Source organism: Labrus mixtus, chromosome 7, assembly GCF_963584025.1.
Source record: "Labrus mixtus chromosome 7, fLabMix1.1, whole genome shotgun sequence".
NCBI classification, from domain to species: Eukaryota; Metazoa; Chordata; class Actinopteri; order Labriformes; family Labridae; genus Labrus; species Labrus mixtus.
Window position 1 is genome coordinate 27,357,843 of NC_083618.1, and position 19,568 is coordinate 27,377,410.

Here is a 19,568-nt window from a genome sequence, read left to right on the forward strand (position 1 = left end):
ACGTTAGTGTTTTTAGATCACGCTCATTCTGTGTCAATTTATGTTCAATATGAAGCTATGAGTTAACCAAAGTGTGCTAACATTAGCCTGCTAATACAACAACGCAGGACACAGGCAATTGCAGCTCAAGCAAAGGACAGTTTTGTCAGCCGCTTGCTCTTAATGGGGCTTAATTACGGTGCGTTTTAATTCATAACTCCTTCGTGTGACCTCGAGTGGAGGGGGGGTTGGAGGTGTGCAGCTGGAGGCTTCAGAATAGCGGAGGTGTCGCCAGCAGTTTGTTTTGGTTTAGTGCTGGTGCTCAAGGTTGACATCTACTGGATCAAAAAGTCATACACTCTTCCTTTAATAATCTTTATAGTGTAACTTTGCAAAAATTACAATCAGTAGTCACAAACAGAAGCGCCACTTAAATAAAAACTGCAGACCTGCTTCACAAACCAACATGAAATAAAGGGTTTGAAGGTTTTTTATTTTGATATCAATGAAAATCCAACATGTTTTCATACCTGTGTCAAGAAAATGAAGGAATGCATAATACAGTTTTAGAATATTTACTTGGATATCAACACAAAGTAGAACAAACTACTACCCTAGTGAGTGTTCCCCTTATGCTATAGTTTTAGTAAAATACATACAACATTAATATAACAGTTAAGAGTAAATAAACTTGCTGTATATAATGTCGAAACATTTTATAATTAAGTTGCATTTTAAAATGGGCTTGACTAAAGTATCCTCAATGTGCAATTTATTTCAGAACTCCATGTTGAAGTTTTCTTTTGAGTACAAATATAAGTTTATATTTTAATTCCTCCGCTTGTCCCAGCAAGTTTTCTAATTTCATCAACATTTAAACCAGCACCTGCTTTTATTATATCGACATCATTCAACATACAGCTACAACTGGCTGGTGAAGCCAGGACTTGGTTAAATATGAACAGAAAGAAATAATGAAACCTACAGCTACAGGAAGTTACTGATAAAAAAACAAAAGTCTTTTTCTGTACAAATAAATCAATATGCCTGATATGTGCCTTCTCACAGGTCCAGCGATATCCGAAAGTACTGTGCTCTTTGGGCAAGTTCCTTCGCAAACTCTTCGGCCTCATGCAGAGCCTGCTTATCGGGGAAGTGCAGCGCCGCCTTCTTGGTGGCCACAGCCAGCTGCTTCAGGAGAGCACACAGGTGGTTGCTCTTACACAGCAGGCTCTCGCTGGAGGTTCCACGTTGGGCCACCCTGCACAGGGTGTCCACCAATCTCTGGCCCACCATGATGACCAGCTTACTCTGCGAGATGAATTTCTCCGGCGGCTGGCCGTCCTTAAGGCTGCCCACGAATCCCCTGATGGCCTTTTGGAGAGCACCGAAGTAAAGCCGGCAGTGCTCCGACATGGAAGGTGGCAGATTTTGGAGTTTGTTATCAGCCTGAGCAGTGGAGAAAATAAAACAAAGAAGGTGAAGTTGTGTTTCCCCGCCACAAGGTCGGCCTTAAATCCTTGAAAGATGTTTTTTTTAATATACTCACATGCGCCTTGTTAGAGACTGGTGTGTCATTTTCTTTGGCTGCTGCCTCCACTTCCTTCTTCTGCTTTTCAAAATCATTCTTTGTCTGAGGTAAATAAAAAAGGATAAATATTTTTAACACTAGATACCATATGCATTGTAGTTTCCAAGGTAAAAAGCGAACAAATATGTAGCTGTTTATACAAATACACAAAGCTCTAAAATGTTCAGCTGCATGGGCGGTTCTAGGCAGGGGCCAACAGGGGCCAGTGCCCCTGTAACACTGAGCTTGGTTACCCCCTGTAACATAACACATACACAGTATTTGACTCTACAACCGGACTCACAATCTAGTATTAAATACTGTTACTGAAACAAATATAAATCATGGTATTTTATGTTGTGGTATTTAATGATGTGTGCTATTATTTGGCATAACATATATTTTTTAAAGCGATCATCTTTGTCTATTTTTCACCTGGGTTTAATATTCCCCTCTGACAAAACAACTGGCCCCAGTTTGGCCCCCTCAGTAAAAATGGTCTAGAACCACCACTGTTCAGCTGAGCTGCAAACGGCCAAAGTTTTCACCCTGACTTAACCCCGACTATTTTTCCTTCCAGTCCCCCAGTAAAGTTTCTGTGTGAAGCCGGAGTGTAACGATGTGTGAACACAGCAGGAAATATCTGGGAAAATTCACCACAAGCGAGTGGCAGGGTTGATTGCGTTCATGCGACCGGTGCACAAATGGCGCGATAGTCGAGAATATAATGAAGCTGCCTTCTACTCTTTTGTGCTCAACAGTATGCTCTTTTCCACTTTTTTTTCTCATTTTGTAAAAACAGCTACAGCATCTTGAGGATGAGGAGTTTTTACCTGTAGCTCCACGTAGTCGTCATCGTCCTCCGCTAAGTCTTCTCCTTGTTCGCTCACGTCAGGACTTTTCTTTGTGTCTGGCTGACTTTGGGCACGGGGACGCTCTGGATCTCTCTGAGGAACTCTGAAAAGAAGTTTGCCGTTCGCGTTGACGATGGACACCAAGCGCTTGACGTCTTCTGGAACAGTGCGCGCGACCATAACAAAGCGCTCCAGTTGGTCAGGTGTCTGGACCTGCCCTGGGTCCTGACAGAGCGTGTTGAGGGGCCAGCCAGCCAAGTTCAGAGCGCATACTGTTTGTTGTAGGATGACGCCTGAGTCCTCTATGATGGACAGCTGTTTAAAAAGCCTCGTCTGAAGGTTGGAATCCGTCAAGCGTCGGGCGTTGCCCTTAATGTCGAGGGCAAAGTGAAGGAAGCATGCCAGAGAAGTCGCGATACTGTCTGCTGCTTCTTTGATCTCGTTCAGATGCTTCTCCAGATGTTCTCTGCTTCTCCAGTGACTGCTGACAAAGTCCATGAGACGGGGCACGGCCCTGCAAACACACTCCTGCAGGTCCAGGAGTCTGCGGCAGGCCTCTTCCTGGCTGAGCGTCACTTCTCGCAGAGGCTCGGGGGAGGAGGAGCTCAGAGGCAGAGATTCACAGGAGCTGGTGGACGAGCTGGAGGCCGTGCTGCTTCGTTGACTGTCTGCCGCAGAGAGACGCAGGGTTCTTCCCCGCTCAACATCGTCATGCACCGATGACTCCCCGCTTCCTGGAAGGTCGTGGAAAGACGTATAAGTCCGGAATTTCCTCATTCTTTGAAGCTGTACCCTTTTCAGTTCATTGGCATTGCTTGAGTCACCCCTGCACTCTAGGGGTATATGAGCTCTTTTGGAATCGCCGAGAACTAGGGGGTTCGGTTCCACCTGAGGGGGAACTGCGTAGACCATTTCCTCTGTATGAGTTGGTGGCTTGTCGTAGATGGGAGTCCTAGGTAGGACCTTAGGGGGACTGTCAAGAGTGCTGGGCTTTGGTATATCATAAAGCGAGGGAGCTGGACCGCTTCTTTGAATGGGCCATGCATGTGCTGGGAGAGTGCCACACAGCTGCCTGCAAACAGCTTTGGCTGGCATGGTGTCATAGGAGCCCGGTGGTGGACTTTGTGTCTCGGGACCCACAGGCACATCGTAAATCCACTCAGGCTTGCGAGGGCTTGGCAGGGTGTTAAATCCAGCCATGTTTATCTGTGGTGCTTCTGTCACTGAGGGGACAGGGATGTCATAGTTGGGATCCTGACTCAAAGGTGGTGGAACTGCGTACACCTGTGGATGAGGATAAACTTGTCAGAATCATTGTGCCAAAAGAACTTCAGGAGAGAAACACAAGTTAGAAGGACGGTTAACAATCCTCTTAAGATGGTTTCTTCGTTTAATCTTTACACAATGTCTTTTCATTGCATCACATGAGTAACACATCGGGTGCGTTCGAATTGTCCCTCCTATCTCCTTTCACTATCCACTTCACCTTAACCCCGGGGGAAAACGTCATGAGGTCAAGGAAAGGTGTTAGGAGAATTCATAAAGGACTTAGGGAAAGGCGATCGCGTTGCTCTGACAATCCCCTCCACATTTCCACTAGGAGAAGTCATTCAATGCGACGGGCCGGCGAAGGTTAATGACGCGAAATTACAATGTTCCGAAAATGGACTACTAAAAGCGCATCTAAAAAACTTTCCCCTGTGCCTTCTTGCCGGTGAAGTAATCCTAATCACCACAAGGTTGGGATTTAAATAAAAGCAATATAGACCACCAGGCTCCGAGTAAGAAAAGTGAAACCATCAGCTTCCTGTCCACTCAGAAATCAACATAAATATGATTGTATGAAATTAATTGTTACATTTATGCAGGATATAACCTACACATAATGTTTGAAGCATACAAATGTACAACTGCACAAAGCATTCTTAAGTGAATTAAATATGTTGAATAAAACATCATCTGGATAAAAATGTCTCTTATCTTTTTATCCCTTACATGATCTGTGTCACTTTTACGATCATCGTTCATTTCCGTGAACGGTCGGATCGGCGACTCGCTTTAAATGTTGCGGCCAAAAGGAATTGTGGGGCGGCATATCTCATCTCCTTTGGTAAAGGATGGTCCAGTGTATCCTATGCTAAAGGAGGTTATAAAGGAAACACTGACCCACCTTTCCTTAGCTTTTAGAGAATTCAAACGGCTCTTATCATGGCCGCCACTTAAATGCTTCCGGGTCATTTCACTCAGTGAGGAACCTTACTAAGCAAAAATGACAATTTGAACGCACCCATCATGTATGCCTTAGAGAGAAGACTTTCTTTTATTTTTTTCCCATATATCCTTCCAACTTACATATGTGTCTCCAGGACTGCTACACCTTGAACTCTCCAGAGAGTCCAATCTTCTCTCCAGCTCTGAAATTGGTAGCAGTGAGTTAGTTCGTGGCATGTGTCTTGGAGTGATCGATTCCTGTAAAAAAAAAAGAAAAAAGAACAAAATAACAGTCAGGACCCGTTCAGTCAAATGGTAGGATGTCTACCAATAATCTCGACTTTTGATGCATTTTTTGCTGTGTTCATTTGAAGAATCTCACAGTGAAAAGAGAAGGGCGTCTCGCTTGGTTTGGGACATCGTAAACCTCCCCTTTCGCACCGAACACCATGCTGAAGAATGAAGTCTGCAAACAAGACAAGACAGGATGTTATAGCGGAGTCGACTGGCAACATTTGCACCGCTTTGATCAAAGCCGCATCTACCTCACTGACCTCTACCTCAACACGTTTTATGGGGACAGTGTTTGCTCTGAAGACTGCTGAGAGAGCCGGAGAACCCCATTATGTATGCACTTTGCCAATTAACGCAGCTCTATAATAGAAGCCATGCTGCTAGTTGAATATAAGGTGGCTACTGCAGAAGGGAAGAGGACTCCCCCGGAGCAGGAGAGGAAATGGTGAACATGTGGGGATATTTCCCCCCCACCTTCTGCTGCATAGGCACCCATACACACACTTCTGTCTTTCTGGGGTCTCTGGCGGCATGGGTTGCTGTTTGCAGTTAAAAGTGTCTGAAGTCTGTGTCTGTTTGTCTTTTACGGGCTAATAAAGACCCCAGTGCTGCATGCCTGTCCCCATGGAGAGGCCCCTGGTCCCCATCTGTAAGCTCTTTTGTCAGCAGGGGGTTCGCTGCGTTGCATTTCTGCCTCTCTAATCATGAGTGAACATTTCCCAAGAAAAGGGGGACCAAGGTTGACCTCAGAGCAGTAGACATACTCACAACCACATTAAGGTTTTACTCTTTATTCACAAATTCAGTCGTTCTTACATTAAAGTAAAAATGTCTGTGCTTACCTCAGGTCCTTCTTGGCTGAGTTTAAGTGCTGATGGGATTGAATTTCTTGAAGCAGATAAAGGAGTGGAGGGCACTTTGTAGATCATGTCCATGCGTTCATAAGCCGGGCTGCTGGACGGTCGGGGAACGCTTGGGATTTGGTAGATATTTTGCGCACCGTGATCAGCTTCGGCGTCGGTTAACCTGGGTTTCTCATGACTCCATGAACCTGCAGGGGTTTCGTTTTGTGGTAAAAGCTGCAGTCTATTTGCAGGGGCCAGGCCATGCCGTCCATGGAGAGAACACATCCACCATCCACTGGTGCCGGCCACGTTTTGATCCATCACTGTGACGATGTCGCCCTTTCTGAAGGCCAGCTCGTCTGCACATTCTGCAGTGTTGTCATACAGAGCCTTCGCAAGTTTCTTCTGTAGAAAGGAGAGGAAATGGAAGTTAAAATCGGGAGTTTCAAAAATAGTAGTCCTTATGTAGTGCGTGGCACATTTTAAAAGACAAAAGTAGTCACAAAAACAACTTCAGAATGTAATTTTAGAAAGGTACTCATACATTTCTAAATTGTACTTTACACGTTGATCCCCTTTTAAATACTTGGAAGCTGGAATGTGACTGGAAGAGGACGAAGAGGAAGTTAAATGCCCCACACACACTCAGCACGGACATACAAAAAATGCTTAAATGCCAAAAATACTCTGCCTAAAACATAGTTTATTGAAATACTAACATTTTTTTTGCAGGAGCTCATTGGTTAATGGTTCATTTGTGTCTTTTCTAATGTAATCTTGTGTCCTCTTTTGTGTCTTATTTATAACTGTGTGGTCATAAGGTGTATTTTCACAAAAAATGCATTCAATTAAATAAATTTAAAATGTGTGGACTTTAATAGTTCTTGTGTTTCTGCACTATTTTAGCCCTGCAGAATTATATATAGCTGTAGCTTCATACAGGTATACTACATAGAGTTCACATGTAGTTTTGCATGACTTAGCTGGATTTCATTTAGTTTTATTTATAATATTTTAAGAATAGCAACAAAAAAATACCACTTAAACTAAATCCAGAACTTGACACATGGTCATGCAGTAGAAGAAGAAGTGACCTTATTTTAGTTTCACTGACATCTTGACTTTGATTTGAAGAAGTATCAGAACAAAGTTTTAATGACAGGCACAGACCTCCATGTAACCATAGTAACTCACTCCCCCCTGGACCAAAGGAGAGAGAGAGAGAGAGAGAGAGCTGTTCATTGATATATCTTGAGAAGCATGTGCATGCTGTTAAACAATTTTTTCTTCTTTTGTTATCGATTGCAATCTTTTTTGCAGCTCCTCAATGTAAAGGGTTCTTTTTTTTTTTTTTTTTTTGCTGCTGGGGGCAGATGACCACATTTCCTGTTGCAAAATGTTGCTAAGCGTTGAGTCATCTGGGTCATCATTAGATTCACAAGAAAATCACATACGTAATTTTACCAGTCACAACTAACACAGCTTGTTGATGTAATCTCTATCTTATTCGCCCTTATTGTTCGAGTTATTGTGAAAGAAATACAAAATAGATTTTTGTTTGTTTTGAATAACGTCTATCTTTACTTTGTCGTTTCACTTCCTATTTTTTGATTTATAGAGAGATAAATGGAAAACAAGTGTCCACAAAGCTTCCTCTCACGGGCTTACAAAAATAGAATTGTACAAATGAAACCATATTGATTTTACATATCTCAAATTCAAGCATGATCTGTTAAAATATGCATTATTACTATTTGCATGTGTCTCTGTGAAGTCTCAGTGCTGTAACACTGTCCTACATGTCCTGTTGTGCAGCTGATAAAACTGTCCTGATTCAGATTCAGCCACATTCAATGAACATGAACCATCATGTGTGGAGATATTGTATATTTCAGTGTCAGCCTTTTTGCTTTTGTGGCCCCATGTTTTAGGGCTGTCATTAGGAGAAACAGGCCTCTGAACCACAAACCACATACAGAGGGCTGATTTCACAGCCTGCAGCTTGTTGTTTGATCTACTGCGGAGCTGTTCACACACGTCTCTAAGCCATTTGTATAAGAAGAATCTTTATGAGATCAGTCAGAGGAGAGACAAATCAAACTGTGAGGTTAGTGTCACCACACTGACACAAGAAAAAGTGAATGTCTAACACTACAGTCAGTTGATACACCAGTAGATGAGATGGTGTCCTTACTGATACATCCTGAAATGAAAATGTTTTCTCTAATGGCTTACTGACCAGCCAGTGGGTCATTAAAGTCTCTATGCAGTGTAGCCAACATTGCACACTTAAAAAAAAAAAAACAGCTGATATTTAAATATCTATTGATGTCTATAACTTAACAACCGAAAATGGTTTTCAAGCACATCCCACACTATAACAAACGAAAACATCTGATGTAGAAAAATGAAGCCAATGTGGAAGTGCAAAATCCTGCAGTTCCTCAAGTTTCTGCTTGTGGCTAGCTGCAAAAGTACGGGAAGTCCCACACACACACAAAATGTTAAAAAAGCCAGTTTTTACAGCAGAAATGAACGTGTTCACAGCCTGGTTTACAGAGCGAAACTATTCTGATTAGCTCATGTCTTGGTAAGCACACACTGTGCAGGGGGTTTCATTTTCATGATACCTCACATGTTCTGATCTTATGAAGGATAATTGTATTTACATTAAGGCGCAGAGGTGATCTGATTGACAGTTTGGTGCAATATAACAGTTTGTAAAGAGGCTTAAAACCTGCCTTAGCTCCAGCTCTCAGCCTTTCGTTAAGGTAACTGAAAGTTAGGGTGAGACAGCTAACTTGAACCACATCACAGAATGAGGACATTACAGACTATGAGAAAGGACTCTGATAAAAATAGCTGGACATTGAAATAATTCAAAATGTATTCTTGGTCATCCTCCTCATCTCCTCTGCAGAGTCTTCTGTTGATTCTCTTCTCATATACTCTGAAACATGATCCTGGCTCTATTCTGCTGCAGAGGAAGAAGAACATCATTCACATGCCTCTATCTTTGTCATTACTCTGATTGGCTAAGTGAATATAATACCTTCCTCATAAAGATTCTACTTGCAGCAACATAACTGCTGCAGTGATTTTTCAGTATTGTTAAACATTTACATGTTCTGCAGAATGACAACCGACTCCAATGCGACTATAAAACTGAACTAAAGTACTCAATCTCCACAGAAGCTATGGCTCAGCAGAGGAGTCAGAAACTGAACTCCAAGTTGCTCCAGAGTGGTATAAGTAGTGTGTGTGGAGATTAGTTAATGCTGAAATGTGCATTGCAGCATCCTCTGCAATCAGTGTGTGAATTGGTGAAACTGGCATGTAGTGTAAAAACTCTCTGAAAATTTGCACTATATGAGTACAGTCCATTTAAAATGTAAAGGGTAATAATGAACAATACTGGAGACAGTTCTTTTTAATTTGAGTGAAATTATGATCACTAACAAAGTAGACACAAAGTCCTGCATGTTTACGCGTTATCAGCATGTTGTTCATTGGTATCAATAATAGCTTTGTTACATAATGAATGATTGATTGTAATTACTGTTGCATGGACATGTGGACATCATTCTGAAGTTGTGTGTGTATTGAAGCTAATAAGAACTACGTTATTTAAAGTTTGATGGTTAAACCATGACCCTATGGTAATGTCTTTTTAATAATAAGGTCATCTGATAATACAATCTTTGAATCTAAAATGTATCTGCTAACCACAAATGTCAAAAAGATGGAATATTTACCTCTTCAGTACACAGAAGCAGTTCATGATGCTACATTGCAGCCCTGACGTGTATGAAAATCCAAGAGGAAAAACAGTTCAGACAGACATCGACAAAACAAACACACCCTCACGCCACCCTCAGCTGATAAGTGTGCCAGTGTGTGTGTGTGTGTGTGTGTGTGTGTGTGTGTGTGTGTGTGTGTTGGAGGGTGCTTCTGCAGGCTCTGCCCTCTGTCTGAGGGTGAATCCTCTGCAACAAAGAGCCCTTTCACTAACACAGCCTGACACGCTCAGCACCTGTTGGGATGCAGGCCTGTGGAGCACACTGACCGCAGCACAGACTATGCACCCCCCCCCCCCCCCCCCGGCTCATATACACGCACACACACACACACACACAGACACACACGCGCACACCAAGACTCAGCAAACTCCCTCCTTAATCCTCTGGGTCATGCTACAGACATGCAAGTGACATACGTAGGCTCGTATGACAGCCGGCCACCGCACCAAGATTTATGTGGTCCTTTCTCTCTGGTCTCTCTCTCTGTAACCCCAGGATGACATTATGTCCTCTGACATTTTCAAACTCAAGCTGTCAGACGTATACTGTTTTTATCCATCCAGGTCATGACAACACATGTTGGTAAAAAGCCTGCAGAATTTAAGTGCTTTAAATAGATAAATGGAACGCATGTGCCATTTAAACCATGGTGTGGTCAATGGGTTCTGTGACACTTCTTTATTCCACAATTCAATTTCTATTTTCATCTACCCTTTGTCCTTTAAACCCAGCATGGGAAACTTTCATAATTCAGACAGCTACTTCTAAGCAGAATCCCCCTCCCCGTGCTGTGTTTACTGTTAATTCTGTGCCCTCATGTTGATCACTAAGTACAGTAACAAAGTCCGATTCAGCTGTGACTCTTTTGGATTCCTGCACACGCCTGCCTGTGCAGATCAGCCCTGCTGACAGCTGGTCCTCAGCACTTTAACCACACAGCTGTCTCTGCCTCTCCCTCGCCTCTCCCGTCCCCTCCGCTCCATCCTGTTCGCAAATTAACATCGGCCCGTCAGACGCGACGCAAAAGAAATGCTTTTTAAAAAAGTTTTTAAAAGTCCCCCTCCTGTTCAGGCTGTAGGTCAAGCCAAGCCAAATGAAGACGCTCCAAGCCGTTTCAGCGATCTCAAATCAGCAAATATCCAGACACGAATAACTGTTTTCATGACATACAACACGATGTCAAACTGTAAGTCTTTAACAAAACACTCAAGTGGAGCTCCAGTTAACTTTAACTTCCAGGATTGATTCATTGGTTATAGTCGATAAACCATAAAGACAACTTCCATCACAGCTCTATAAAGCCCAAGTCAACTGCTCTTCAATAACTTTCTTTCTGTCTGAGATTTTTGTTGTTGTTGTTGTTCTTACAAAAGTCTCACAAAGCTAACAAAAAACAAGCAAACTAACTAGTAACAGTTCCGCAGCAGCGCCGTAAAGAAGCTCCACTGTCATTACGCCTTCGAACATATTGATTCCACAACTGCTTGAATATCGGTGTCCCATATGGTAAATGGACTTGAGCTTGTTTAGTGCTTTTCTAGTCTTCTGGCTAAAGTGGTTTTTACACCGCAGGTCACACCTTCACATTCACACACTGATGGTAGAGGCTGCTGTGTGAAGTGACCATCAGACACTCCGACGAAGCAGTGGGAGCAACAGCATACGACTTCTGATGGAGGCACAGAGGTGTAAATCACTTCACCTCCATTACGCCTCCATGACGTTGTTGTTGTGGGCGAAACATCACAGGCACCGAAAATATTGCGCTTTGAATGGGAAATCTGAAAAGGACTAATTACTGAGACAGATCTCGTGCATGAGTGCAGCAGCTTGAAACTCCCTCTGCCATTTAGGAAAAAATAATTCCTACCTGCACTAACTTGTCCTTTCTCTAGGTTTTTTTAAGACTTTTTTAGAATGGTAAACGTTTATAAAATCTGTCATTAACTCGTCAAACATCCACAGACGTACAAATATATTGACCTAAAGATAGCAAACAATAGCTAAGCAACAACAGTTTCTGGATTTATCAGGCTAGGTGAGACTGCAGTATTAAAATCAGAGGGCCTGAACTAAACCTGAACCAAGAAATAAATAAATAAACTGACTCATAACAAGAGCAAAATTGTACTCAGCTGCAGGATGTGTTAAAATATCACTGTGGGTCACTTTCTAATTCTGAGTGTGACTTCTAGTTGGGGGCAGATATCCTCTATTTGTAGGGGATTTCTGCAGGCGTTATCTATTTGTGACTAAGCACCAAGGTGTATTAAAACAATGAGGTGTGTTTTTTTAATAGAGAACATGAATTCCCCATTTTGAGAGCGCAAAAACTTTTCCTCTTCTTCTTCGTTCTTTCATAATCAGAGCGCGTCTAAATGGACAAACTTCTGAAGTCAAGCCGGAGCTGGAACAGGACGCGGCCTCAGAGGAGTTTCTCAGTGTGGGAAAGACACCCCCTAAGTTCACTATGACCTTTTGACCATTGACATCCAGGACATGACCCCAAGGTCAGGTCAGACCCTCATCTATTATACATTCAGACACATGCCAGACCCAGCACAACACCCCTCTGTGGTGATGAACTAATCTCTATAACACAACCATAGACATTTATAGAGGAAGTCGTAGCCACCATGTTGTCACCTACGGACTCTTGTTAAAGGCTTCAAATTTGTCAGACGCCATCTTGGTGGGTTTTTTTTGCAGCCAGGAATGACCATTTTTGGACCGGAGGGTGGAGCAGGAGAGTGAGGGGTTAACAAACAGAACTGACCAGGAGACGCTAGAGCCAGCTTGGCAAGCTAAGTGAATTTGCAATTCATGAAATGTGGTGGACATGTTATGTGGGTATAAAATGTTTACCGAGATAATAAATCAAGTGAGAAATAGAATGATTTTTACGAGATAATTTTTCTCTTGAAACCTGTGGAGATGTCGCCTGTTGGCCGATAGTAATGGGACGCGTTTATTGTATTTCCTAATTCTGCTTAACTTCAGGACTTCTTCGATGTGCAGGACTAAAAGGTCGGTCAAATTTAGACAAATGTTTGTTTTCCCAGACGGAGTGGCGGGAGCTTTGTTCATGATGAGACCGAGCCCATAGTTAAGATAATCTCTTCATGAATTGAGACAGGAAGTCAGCCTGTAAATATGACATATTAGACTTTCCCACAGTTTCTTAAAAACAGAGATAGGGGAGGGGAGGGGGGGGGGGGGGGGGGGGCAGTGAGACAGCCAAAGAGGACAAACAGACAAACAGAGAACAACACTGATGGAGAGATTTACTATCACTGAAATTTACTTCCTGACATTTTTTTGGAAATGTGTTGCCCGGTAGATCACTTTTACCGATGATCTTAAATGATCCTCACATGTGTGCCCCGACGGAAAATCGCCTCTTCAACCAAAACAAATCGAAGAAGCATGATGACTGATTCAGGCTCCGTGGCACTGAACACTGACTCGCAGCTGCCCTGGTATTTCCTGTATGGGAACTGGTGAGAACTGTGTCAAATTCTCAGACGCAAAACTGATGAACGCTTTGGAGGAATTTGAAGTGGACAACCTGCAATCCATCAAAGATTCTTCTCAAAACAATTGAAAAAACATAAAATATATATAAAAAAGTCAAACATGTCTTTTTCATTCTTTATGATGCACAATATTAAATCAATTTGACTGTGGAGCAACTCAACATATGGGACAAAAAAAAAGATGTGATACTTTGAAAAACGAGCACGATTTTGAAAGTAGCATTCCCTCAGTGCTCCGTCTTGAGTGTGGGCGAGTGCACGCAAAGGGGTAGAGAACGAGCAGGGAGACAGGGAGGCGTCTGATTGGTTCATCAGATTGGTACCTCGTGGCAGACATCGGTCAAAGTTTTTACAGGCTTACAGCTGCTACAGATGACGAATTTTCTTTGTTCCTTTTTCAGAGAACATGAGTTATTAATGTCTGTCAGGACCTAAAAGACAATTTCAACCAGAATCTTCAGAAGTGTATCTGGAGAAAATTACCAACCCTGCCTTTAATGTTTAATAGCACAAGTTGTGGATAAAGTTTTAGGGGGAAATTTTGTAGTGAATCATCATCTTTCTGTTTTTTGAATCAGTTTGCTTTTAGAGTTTTAACTAAGAGGAAACTGCAGTTCCTTTAGTGTCCACTTGGGGCTGGATGCAAAAGCCAAGAAATCCCCATCAAGTCCCATTTTAAAATGCCCACGTTCTTCCATTCATTATTTGTACACACTTTGTGGGGTTGAATTTGTTTATAACTCGTCCATTTCGATTTTATTAAGCCTAACATGTATTCTCAAAATTTGCATAACTAAGGGCGTGGATGATTAGACTGACAAGTGGAGACATTGCTCTGTTTTCCAGGAGGCTAAAGGCCCGCCTCAGCTCCAGCTCTTTGCCTGTCATCAGATTGATCAATAAGTTAGGTTGAAATAGCATTACCAATATGTCGATCATCATCATGGGGTTCATGAGGTAACTTTGGAAACCAGCGGCTGACATCACGGAGACTATGATTGTATACAGTTTATGGCTTTTAATGCAAGATTATGACATTCTACTACTAGCAATTTGGTAATTGAATGACTCACCATTACAAAGACCGTGAGACCAAAGCTCCAAAACCAAACTCAGAGTAACAGTAAAGGAGGCTGAGGTTTTCCTCACAGCTTTTGAAAGATTTTTTTTAGAGAAGTACGATAGCCACAAGTTGTTGATTCACATTCGTTTAAATGTTGGATTTAGGCTGCATTTGAATTATAAGAAAGCTTTTGACTTGTTTAACTGAATCCAAGACATATATATCTGCACTGCATGCACTGCACAGTTTGTTTCCCAGAGGTGTATCTGTGACGTTTGGATGACAGACTGAACAATGTGAACAGCTGCAGATAAAGGGCACGCTGCAGGCATCTTTCTCTGTGGCAGGAACTTATCTCACCCCTCACACTCTGCTTTTATTTATACTCACTTCCTCTGAACTCATCCTCTGCCTTTTTCACACTAAGTATGTTCACTCTGTTGCTGTACTAATAAGTGTTAAAATTGCGTGTTAAATGAGCATGATAGGTGTTGTTACATGTTTTGACTCCCATGCAAAAATAAACTGTGCACCCCCCACCTGGGAAAAAGAAAAAACCTACCCATATTTAATTTAAATGTATTTAATGATACACTTAAATGTCAATCCTCCTATAACCTATTATCAATACTATATTATATCATGATTTTATAGCAATATATATGGAAAATTTGGCATAACCAACCTCCCATAAAATGAATTTATAATTTCAGTATAACGTGTTCACGTAGTAACTCTGATAACTTTAATTCACCCTGTATACTTTCTGAAGACCATTGATGCTTGACTCCTGCTCTTAGATGTCAACATGACAACCTATAACTTCATTTCCTGATGATGGATTTTGGGAAGACGACCAGTTACAGGCAGAAAATCGACCCAGAATTAAGATTTTGTGCTGAAAACTGAATAGGTCAAGATTTAACTCCGACCATTTCCAACCGCCCGCTGGTTGTAAAACAGGTTTCAAATTGTTAAAAGTTGAATACTATGTAATTAGGGCTGTCAGCGTTAATCACGATGCGATTAAGGTCCAAAATGAATGCATGACTTTTTCTTCATCCCATTAATTCTGTGCTGATATGTCCCTTAAGGTGTCTCGTCTTTTCCATGATTAATAAAATACTGTAAACCTTCGGTCTACAACAAGTTCCTTTTTCTTTCAAATTAAAAGCAGTTTCATTCTCAAACAGGAAGTAAAGTCCACTTCGCTTAAGACTACAAAAATACAAAATAAAAGCATAAAAAGCACTTTTTTGATGAATGTGAAATGTTGGTGATTAAAAATGCAATCAAACCCGATAACTGTTGAATTTCAGTATAAAATCAATTTTTAAATGTAAAAAATGCAATCGTTTGAAAGCCCTAAGGCCAGTTGTACAATCATATGTAACTATTATAAATGTATATAGACACATATCAGGCCCAACACCACACCTACAGGTGGTAGTGATCAAATCTATTAGACACAATCATAACTAAGTGATCATAGTGTCACCCATCAGTTTGTTGACTACTGAGTTTGACTTTTTTAAATGTCATTATCTCGTGCTTTCAGAGCTAGACGTGACCATATTTAGATAAAAGGATGACGCTGGAGTTGAGTGGGGAAGCAGCAGAGGGGTAGGCAGATGCTAATTCATAAGCATGACAGTCACACTTACTTGATCTGTAATGTGAGTGCCTAAATTTAAAGTAAGGGTAAGTTCAATGGCGATGCATTGTCTTTCGCCTCGACGAGCTTCAGCAATCTAACACATCATGTCATATAATAAATATACACAAAGCAGGCTGCAGGAAGGACACAATGAGGATCGTTGGTGAATATGTAAGAATATAAAACTTGCATACATTTTGACTTGATCAACCTTTAAGAGCAGTGTGGTAAGAGAGTCGGTCCTTCTTTCCAGCTGAACCAAACCAGACATCCTCTTCTTCTTCCTCTTCTTCTTCTTAATTCATTCAGAGAAATGGTTGTGGAAAGTCCCTGTGTGGGTGCAATGTTTCATGTGTAATGTTTATTTCTTGTTTATTTACTGCTACCTTGGAATTTGGCTCATCCAGGTCTCACTTCTATTGGCCACTGACTACTACAGTTATTTTCATTAAATTTCTCTGGAGGGTCCACACAGGGGATTTTAAACCACGTTAGAAAAATATCTTTGACTTCTTTTTGGCAGACAGGATGAAGCATGGGGTAAATTAATAATCCAGAACAGTTTGATAAAAGGCTGGATAATATCACGGACAGATGGTGAATTAGACCCCCTCAAAAGGTCTTTACACTGAGAAGAGGATGCTGCCACTTCTCCATGCCAGCCTCACAGCGTTCGTGAGAGCTCTCATGACTGTCTACTGACTCCTGCTCTCAGATGATAAAGACTGACAACACACAAGGCGTCCCAAAATAGCTCCCTGTGAACTATAAAAGGGATAAACTCCAATATGAAACAACCTTATAGAACGGAAGTGAGATTGCTCAAACCGGTCGTCATCGACCAAACCCGTCAGTGTTTTTAAAGAAGCCAGTGAATTTGATGAGCTCAGCCACATTTTTACGTGTCATGGGAAAATGTCAGGATGATGCATATCCTTTACCTCTGCTGTGAGCAACAGATTGGTACCAAGAAGTTCATGCTTTGCTACCAACATTAATCATGTTGAGGCTTTTAAAGCATTTTCCACTGAAGTGCTCCCAAACCAACTGATGAGAGAAACATTCACAGAAAACTGATGTTGTTCTGGGTTATACAGCACCTTTAAAAAACATGCACTTCTGATCATTTCAGGAACATTTTAGGGGACAGGCTGCCCCTGAAATCTTCCTGAGTCGCCTGCTCACATAGTGTATGTGCCTCACACCTACCGTCCATGTTAGACAGGAGGAACAGGATATGATGTAAAAGAGGATTATGCAGAAATGGTGTGCAAAGAAAGCACAAGCGCTTGACGCTATGGTTAGTGTGTCAAGACCACACTAACCAAGACATTACCGGAATCTAGAATACTCAGAAACCGAGGCAAGACCAAGACCATAAACATATAATAATAAAAAAATCATCATGTTACTTATTTAAACCAGAACACCTAGAAGGTTGCGTTCGTAACCGGGGGCGGGCAAACCAAACTACAAATTAATTTAAGTTATTTGGCCGGTTTTCTAATGACGATAATGACATTAGAAAAAAAGCCAATCAATGGTGGCCTTGACGGTTCTGACCAATCCGAGACAAGACGCTTGCGATTCCGAGACGAGACCAGGACCTTTACAAACGGTGCCTCGAGCTCGGTCTTGGTCTACGACAACGCCAGCCGTGGTGACAGTTTTTGCTAATCCAACTTGTAACTTGACGTATGAACGGATGAAGACTACATCTGCAAGCAGAAAAGAGTAAGAAGCCGCTTCACTACATGCACAACAATCGCGCTGGTCTCTCAGGTGATATCAGCGTGATATTTAAAACCACCCACCTTGTTGTTCGTGGTGAATTTTCCTGAACATTCAGAAATCAACTCACTCTTTTTACTCAGGACTGGCAGGAAAAGGTCCGGCTAAAAGTCAGGGTGAAGGGATGGAAATGCAGGAGTTTTGTACTTGTGTGAAAACACCAGAAGTCAAAGTCGGTCTCCTAAAAGCTTGGTTTAATAAAAGTATGTAAAAACTTAGAAGAAACAGACGTTTGACTTGTCACTACCAAAGGTGCCGTTTAGTTCCAGGAACTACTTTTCAAGGACTACAAAGTTTGTCTGACTGTTTTTGTCTCTGTGTCGCCCACAGTCTTACGACCTGCAGCAATTCTTTGTTCCTGCTGTTATTGTTTGTAAAGGACCTCAGAACAACGATGCCGATGCTGAAATAAAATGCAGCAAATACTGGACCAATCAGAAATGCTTTGAGCCGCAAGCCCCCCCCCCCCCCCCCCCGAGCGGTGCAAATATATGCATCTCTATAACTTCTTGGTTAAGCTGCAAAGACATTGACATAGGTTCACTATCTAGGATATACTTATTTAATTCCTGGAGGGGGGGAATTAATAAATGTGAAGTGAAGTGAACATGCTGTATGTGGATCTCTCTACAGCTTGACCAAGAAATTATCTATAGATGCATTTATTATACTTAAAAGTTATATAACTTTTAATTTGACACTATAACCTCTAGGACAATCAGTCCCAAGATGGACAGAGAATTAAAGGTCACATAAGGCAAATGTAGAAACCAAAACCAACCAAAAGTTTTACTCTGCAGATCCCCGAAACAGTTTACAATACACAAGTTTTAAGAGTTCAATCATGAAGGAAGTTTGATCTGCGGTTTAGCTGCACACAGCTTGTTAAGTGACAAATGTAGAGTTGAGACACATTGAGGATGCACAGGTTCACATAACCAAACTGCCAGATTGAAGAAAATCAAACATCTGCATGGAAAATGAAGAGTGAGCAGCCTGTGATTTTTCTCACTGCTGAAGGCTTGTGTTAATGAGGCTCATAAAGTTTCACTCTCAGCTCTGTGTGAGGATCAGCGCTCTCAGGTTACAGCCTACAGTGGAGCAGGTCAGAGGGGCCGTGTGTGGAAATAGGCGGTAGCTGACAGCGCAATTTAATGTGAAATCCAAGCAGGTTGTCCAGAGGGACATTTCTTCTGGATGGGCAGAAGAAGTACACAACGCAGGAGATACTAAATACATCACTGTGCACATTAAAAAATGGGATTATAAATCCATTCAAAGTTGACTGAGTAAAAGCAAAAAGGTTTATTAAATTAAAGTTGTTTTTTTAAAAGAAAGTTAATGCAACTGTTGTAGTACTCACCATGTTTGTTACGCAGTTGTGTTCAGTGCCACTTAGAGAAAAGTAAGTCCGTCCACAGAGGGTCAGTTTCAGTGAACCATCTCAACAATGAGTGTGAGTGTGTGTGTGTGTGTGTGTGTGTGTGTGTGTGTGTGAGAGAACTTAAGGGTATTTACTCCTGTGTGTCTCACAAGCATAATGTCTGAGCTGTCACTGAGAGCCAGACTGTTTTACTCCCTGGGCGGGGAAAAGGAGCTCCGAGTCACTAACAGAGCTGCTCAACTGCAGCCCCATTGGCTGGAGAGCCACCCCCCCTTCTCTGCAGCTGCCAACCCCATCACTGTTTTTGTTTCAGCTTCTCTCTTTCCCGTTCATCTTCCTAGAAAAGCAGAAGTTCGTCTGTTGACACTCCAACTAACTATGAGGATTTTTTTCCCCCTGCATTTTATTGTTGGTATTTCATTCTCTAATGAATTTCACATATTCACTAATAGGGGGGGGGGGGGGGGGGGGAGTTTTTTGAGGCTGAAATTCTTACTGCTTTTCTTGTTGTTGTCTGGACAACACAGACAGCAGTGTCTGGGAGAGTTGTGTTGGGGGTTGGGGAATGCAGGACTGATGTGGTA

General features: G+C 41.9%; 1 protein-coding gene across 2 annotated transcripts; it reads right to left on the minus strand.

Moving 5' to 3' along the window:
• Nucleotides 1-453: 453 nt before the first annotated feature.
• cass4 (Cas scaffold protein family member 4) lies at nt 454-19,346 on the minus strand. 2 transcript variants are annotated; one of them, XM_061041450.1, is made up of 7 exons: nt 18,964-19,346; nt 5,751-6,158; nt 4,997-5,080; nt 4,756-4,872; nt 2,383-3,687; nt 1,529-1,612; nt 454-1,428 (listed from the first exon to the last, which is right to left on the minus strand). In XM_061041450.1, exons 1-7 carry the CDS (start codon nt 18,964-18,966, stop codon nt 1,042-1,044), a joined length of 2,388 nt encoding a protein of 795 aa, XP_060897433.1. In that variant the 5' UTR covers nt 18,967-19,346; the 3' UTR covers nt 454-1,041. The 2 variants fall into 2 exon arrangements, with proteins under 2 accessions (XP_060897433.1, XP_060897434.1); XM_061041451.1 differs by lacking the exon at nt 18,964-19,346 and adding an exon at nt 9,509-9,688.
• Between the last annotated feature and the right edge of the window lie 222 nt (nt 19,347-19,568).